Below are 6,533 nucleotides of genomic sequence, written 5' to 3' on the forward strand. Positions count from 1 at the left end.
GAATTTGAATAAAAATATACAAGTCTCAGAGTATAGTTCTCGAATAGAACAAAATTGAAAGTAAAGATAACTCAAGGGCACGTCTGGAATGAACCGCTACCTCTCAAGTAAGTCTGGAAGCTCTAATCTGAAGATGAGTAATAAGCCGGATCTGATAGAGCTGTCAACCTACACAACTGTGTAGAAGCAAGGGTGAGTACCAAAAGCAGCAGGTACTCGCAAGTAACACTAAACTAAGCTAAACTAGCAGCTACAAACAACTCCTTTCAATCCCAACCGAACCACCGAAACTTCAATCTAGCAGCAAACCAACCAACCTATACTAAACAGATCATATTCAACAGCCAGAACCAACAGTATATCCTCATCAACCTCAGATCAACAAATAAGAGCAAGTAGATCAAATTTCACATAAGAAGGGTAAACCGATACAATCCACACATCACAGACAAAGATAAGGCAAATGCGATGCAAAATGCAATAATGATGTCATGTAGTCGTGATGCATGTCTGTCCTACGATACACATCTGTTGACGTAATCAGTCCGCGTTGAATACTCAAATCAGAACCCACGGGGGCCGCACATGGACCATGTATCACCGCCGGAACCAGATCCCATCGGCATCCAAATTGCTAGCCGGAGCTAGTCCATCTCATATATCTCTAGCCGGAGCTAGTCTCAACTGTGTCTCATATCCATCCATCCTCATATCAGTGTCTCAGAACTCATGCAACAGATAGTTCACACATGGGATGAATAATGAATATGCACATGTCATCAATCACAATCATATCACGATCACATCATAGTATTACACATCATCTGTCTCAACATCAATGTCTGTATCAATCATAGCCTACTCATGCTCTTCTATCCCCTCAATATGAGTTATCACATGACTTATTCAACAAATTCAAGTCACATATAACACATTTAGCTCGTTTTATTCCCCATCTTTCATTTACAACAATTTCAATCAACAAATAAAACTCATCCTCAATCCCTATTACTCCCCAACACAATTAGGAAAGTAGTCATGCGTAGTCTAAGAGTTTTACAAAGTTTGGAAGCCACTTGCCTTAAAACGAACTCCAAAAGTTACTTGACTTGAGCCTTTCCTTTCCGAGTATAATCCGGATCACGATAATCTATTCAAACAATTATTCACAATCACAATTCGAGTCCAATGACACCAAAATCAAGAAATTTAGGGAAAAAGGGCAAAACGGTCCAAATGTCTCATACCGGAAAACGATACCCAAATCTGGAAATTTTTTATGTAAAATGATCCTTAAAGTATTTGGAAGCTAATGGTGAAAACCAATTTGAAAACGGAGTTGAAATCAATTCACAAACTCAATTTGAAGGAAAATCCACGTTCTTGAAGAAGCCTAAAATATTCGGATCCGAAACCCCGACTCGGAAATGAAATACCTCTTGGAAAACATCTTACCCATGCTTAGATAAGTTCAAATATGAAATTTCATCAAAAACGGAGTTAAGATCGACCTTGAAATTCTCAATTTATCAAACTTTAACTTTACCGGGAAAGTCCAAATTGTACGCGGTTAATATGATGAAAATAATCGATGAATCAATAATTTTATGTTAAAATCAGTTTACCCATAACATAAGGATCGTAAATATACCTTTTTCATCAAAAAGGGAGTCCAAATCGATAAAACCCCAATTTTTCCCAAGAGGTTTACGGATAGGGAAAAAAAAACCAGATAAAGAAATTATGAGAAAATGTCGAATTTAAGATTGAATACTAACCCTCATATTAATTCAAGAAGAAACCCGTAAGAATCACTCCATTCCGATCTCTAGAACTCCCGATATGCTCAAAATACCAAATGAACACAGTCTGAGATTTTTATAACAGTGCATGACTGTTATGCACCAGAAAAACAGCAGTTAATCTTTCACTAAAAAGGCCGTAATTTCCTCATACGATAGTGAAATGACCCGATTCTTTTTTGTAAATGTCTTAAATAATGATACGGACCTGCTCGTTCAATCGGAGCTCAATTTCATGCTCGTTTGCCCAGTCAAATATCATTTCTACTCGGTAAATAATTATTTCTTATTTGCGATAAAAGTAGAATCTCGGGTTAGCGAAAATGCACCAAAATTTGCAGATAAGTCCTATAATTCATGCTCAAAATTTCAGAACCTTCGGAATAATTTTTTGACCTTTAAAACTAATAATGAACCCTTTAGTTGTCACAATTTGCCGAAATAATGTCAAAGCATCCAAGAAGGTTAAAAGCTCACCCAAAACTCATTTGGCACTTCCCGAACACAAACCAAATATGCTACTAGCTTGAAAATGACATTTTGAACTCAATAAAATCGTCGGAATTTGAATTTGAGGTCTCCTTGACCCGGTATCCGATAAGGCGTCAAGAAACTAACTTTAGGCTCAAAAACTCGAAACGCACTCAGGGCCTCTAAAAATTCAACCAAGACTCATTCTAGACTTAGAATCACCCCCTGAATCCAACGGTGCCCTCGGAATTCCATTTCGAGCACCGGAACCTCGTTTGTTGACCAAAGTCAACTCTTGATCAAAATTTCACAATTTTTGCAACTTAGGACCTCAAATCTTCGTTTTAACTCCAAATTCGACTCCGTAAATTCTCATAGACCCGTTTCGACATTCTAAAACTGCTGGAATCGACGGAAATCCGATTCGAGTCTCGAAACTCCAAATGACTCGAAATAGCACTTTTAACCAAACTTTAACTCTTAAAAATTCAACTTTCCAAAAACTCAACTTTTCATCAATTTTCCTTCAAACCAACTTCGAAAATACAACAATTAGGACTCGGGGCAACTATCGGGAGGGGTAAAACGGTCATTTTATGAAAATTTCCAAAAATGACCTTTAGGGTCATTACAATTTCCTCCCTTAATGGACGTTGTATCTGAATTAATCAAATCCCAAAATAAATACCAAACATCACATGGGATATCAACCGAAATAAAGATTGTAGTTGAAGATATCAAATTAAACAAAATCGGAATTTCATTACTAAAAATAAATATAGAGTCAACAAATGAATACATGAATAAAATAAGATGTGACAATTATTTATTTTTGAAAAAAAAAAAAGACACCAATAAAAGTCCCAATTTTATAAATTAATTTGAAGATTTGGAAGAAGCAGAAGGCATAGCAGCTTTGAAAATCCTATCAAAGGCATTTTCAATGCTACATTTGAACTTTTGTGGATCAATTAGACCTTTTTCTGTTCCCACAGCCACTCTTAATTTTCCCATATAGCTCATCATTGTTATTGTTAAACTCTGCATGAAAAATCACCAAATTTCATTAAGTCAAAATGTAGTAAAAATCTATTTTGCTCGAACTTTTCAAAAATGCCAATGAGTGCTTGTCATATTCTTCAAAAATAATGTATTTTTAGAGAGTCCGACACAAACGCGACATCGAAAGTGAAGAGTACGCCGCGCGCACACAAAAGAAGAAGATGCATATAGATTCTAATTTCTAGTAGTGTTATATATACTTATGTATCAAATTACCTAATAGTATAAATATTTTTTACATTGTCAATACATTGAAGTTAAATTTTAAAAAATATAAGAGGATGTAATGTAATTTACCTCGGGAACACCAATCACCATGAAGTACAAGCTTTTAACTGGATGATTTGCCAAAGCCATTTTTTCCACTGGCCCAATCATGTTTGATATTGTCATACTTGAATTCTTCAACGTGCTATGGATATATTTAGCCGTTACCTAAAACACAAATTATTAATTTAGAATTCAGTATGTAACGTAAAAAAAAGTTAGAATCGTAAATCAATAAACTTCAAATTCTTATGAGGATAGTCATTTTTTCGCCCTTTTATAGACAACTAGAGTAAGAAATTTCACCTCGGGGCCTCTATACTTTTGCAAAGTATTGAGCAATTTACCAGTAAGAATAACAGCTGCGGAGTTTCTTTTTCTTTGAATAACATCTTGTGCTTTAAACACAAAACTTAGAGGGTTACTTGATGATTCTTCTTTATCAATTTTTGGTAATGAAACATGTAAAAATGCAAATTGATTTCCCCATTTTGACTCATTTTTGGGTTGCAACATTTCTTTCACCGATTTGTATCCTGCAATATTTCTAGTGTTGAGTAACACTAATGCCGTTGAATTTGTATTTTTCTGATCATATTTTGTTTCCTCCATGTATAATCGAACTCCCAAGAACAAAACTCCACATATAACGTCGTTTATGGTCTGTTAGACAAAAAGAAAAATCGTAAATCTTAAATAGTACTCCCTCTGTCCCTAATTACTTGTCCACTTTTGAATTAACACACCTATTAAGAAAACAATAATTGACATAGTGAGTTTACCATTTTACCCCTATTAATTATGAGGTGGTTGAATTAAAAACTTAAGATTTTCAATAAGTTTTACCTTTTTCAAAATAATTAATTGAGGGTATAATAGGTTAAAAAAATTGTCCTTTTTTGATTTGTCAAAATGGACAAGTAATTAGGAACAACTATAAAATAAAATATGGACAAGTAATTAGGGACAGAGGAAGTATAAGGTTCTCAATATAAAGGTCATGATATACATTGACGTAAATAAAATGTTACACCATCAATGAAATTTAACCTTACATAAAAAAGTTATTTTTTCTTAACATGTCATAAATATTTATCGTCGTACTAGAGCTCACCTCTAGAGTGTGGTGACATTAAAGATGAGGCAACAACTATAAAGGAGGTTGAGATATTAATGTTGGTCATGTAAGTTGTTACATGCCATAAATTGAAAATTTAGGTCACCATATTTAATGCAATGCCATAAATTGAAAATTACATTTTCGAGGAAAGGTTCAATCAACCATGCTGCCAATTAGGGAGTTAATTCTCTTTTATTGTCCAGGAAAAAAGATAGTATTTCTTTCGTCTCATATTAGTTATCAACTTTACAACCTTTTACACTTATCTTATGAGATAAAGTAGTGACAAAATTATTCCAAAAAAATTATATTAGTACTGGTCAGAGGTAAAATATACTTGGTGAAATATTTTTAATCCCTTTTTACTTGTTTAATTTTGATTTTTTACTTGTTATTTTTAACAAACAAGAAAAGATACTTTTTTTTACCTATTATACCCTCAATTTATTTAGAGAGTTAATGTTTTTGAAAAAGATAAAACCTCTTTAATGAGTAAATTGATTTTGAAATTCTATCAATTAATAGATGTAAAATAGTAAACTCATTATATCAATTATTATTTTCTTAAGAGATGTGCTAAGTCGAAACTAGACCCATGAATTTAGTACTTGGAGCATTAAAAGTTATATTCCAATTGCAACTACTACTACTACTACATTTTTCAACTAACTAACTAGTAATTGCTCCTTGTTGGTCGGTGTATACAGGTTCGACATAATTCAATAGCTTTAACTTAAATTTTATATCTACATTTAAAGATCTACCTGAATAGAGTAATTACACCTTATTAGTTAGAATTTGTAAACTCAAAATTCTAACTCCATCTTTATTTGCTATATATTATTTTAATTTGTGCTATTACTATGAATTCCTACCCTACTTGCACCAAGTGCAATTTGCTAGGGGGGAAATATGGGTACTTAATTCCCATAAGAACATAATCTGATAATAGTACTTGAATTTTATTTTTTTTGTGTTATTTAATAGTCCAAGCAAATTAAATAACCTATCTTTAATTTGTTTTTTAGATTATAGTTCCACCTAAACATGTCCTTTCACACAACATAATTCTTCGATGTCTTTATCAATCTTAATCGGAAAAAAAAATCTCTAAATCAAATAATCAAGAATCAATGCACCCAAGTGGTAGGTATATATATATATATATATATATATCATAAATTTCAATAATAAAAAAGGAAATTAAATGACATAGTCTTAAAAAGGTGGCGTATATTCAATCTTATCCTTAATTACCTTACAAAGGTTAAGAGATTGTTTCCAACAAATAAAAATCGACGTGACAAAACCGACCTAAAATTTAGGTCCCAAAATACTTGGAGGTCACAAAAAGTCGATCTCATGAGGTCGATTTCTATTTTAAAAAATCAATTTTTTATTTGTAAAAATCAACCTTCGAAGGTCAGTTTTTTCCAACTTCTTTTAAGGTTAGATTTGACAATTTTTTAAGTAATATGATAGTTTCTCAAGATAAGCAAGTAAAACAAATACAGTAACGTAGAAGTCATGCTGAAAACGATTAAGACAATAAATTAAACAACATACCACTTTAAGATTGGACTTAATTTCCTTGAGATGATCAAGAGAGAACTCCATAGTTGTAATATCAATTGGTCTAAACTCCACACCTTCATCACCAGACCTAATTGTTGTCCTTTCATCTTCCAGATTAGTGCTTTTCATTAAACTCCATCCAAAATCCAACAAAGTGTTCACAACTCCATTAACACTTTGAACCACATTAGTACAAAAACTCTTCTTATAATCACTTTCCAAATTGTGATTATTAT

At 32.7% G+C, this 6,533-nt stretch overlaps 1 protein-coding gene across 1 annotated transcript in view; it reads right to left on the reverse strand.

Annotated features, from left to right (window-relative positions):
• Positions 1 to 3,052: 3,052 nt before the first annotated feature.
• The window catches only part of LOC102580972 (O-acyltransferase WSD1-like), a 5,667-nt gene continuing 2,186 nt past the window's right edge, over positions 3,053 to 6,533 (reverse strand). Inside the window, exons 3-5 of the mRNA XM_006350077.2 lie at positions 3,909 to 4,265; positions 3,633 to 3,770; positions 3,053 to 3,314 (exon numbers count right to left, since the gene is read on the reverse strand). Of these exons, the coding sequence (XP_006350139.1) occupies positions 3,150 to 3,314; positions 3,633 to 3,770; positions 3,909 to 4,265 (660 nt within the window). The 3' untranslated portion in view covers positions 3,053 to 3,149. The remainder of the gene's footprint in view (positions 3,315 to 3,632; positions 3,771 to 3,908; positions 4,266 to 6,533) is intronic.

The sequence above is a fragment of the Solanum tuberosum genome, unplaced genomic scaffold (genome assembly GCF_000226075.1).
Source record: "Solanum tuberosum cultivar DM 1-3 516 R44 unplaced genomic scaffold, SolTub_3.0 scf00116, whole genome shotgun sequence".
Taxonomy (NCBI): domain Eukaryota; kingdom Viridiplantae; phylum Streptophyta; class Magnoliopsida; order Solanales; family Solanaceae; genus Solanum; species Solanum tuberosum.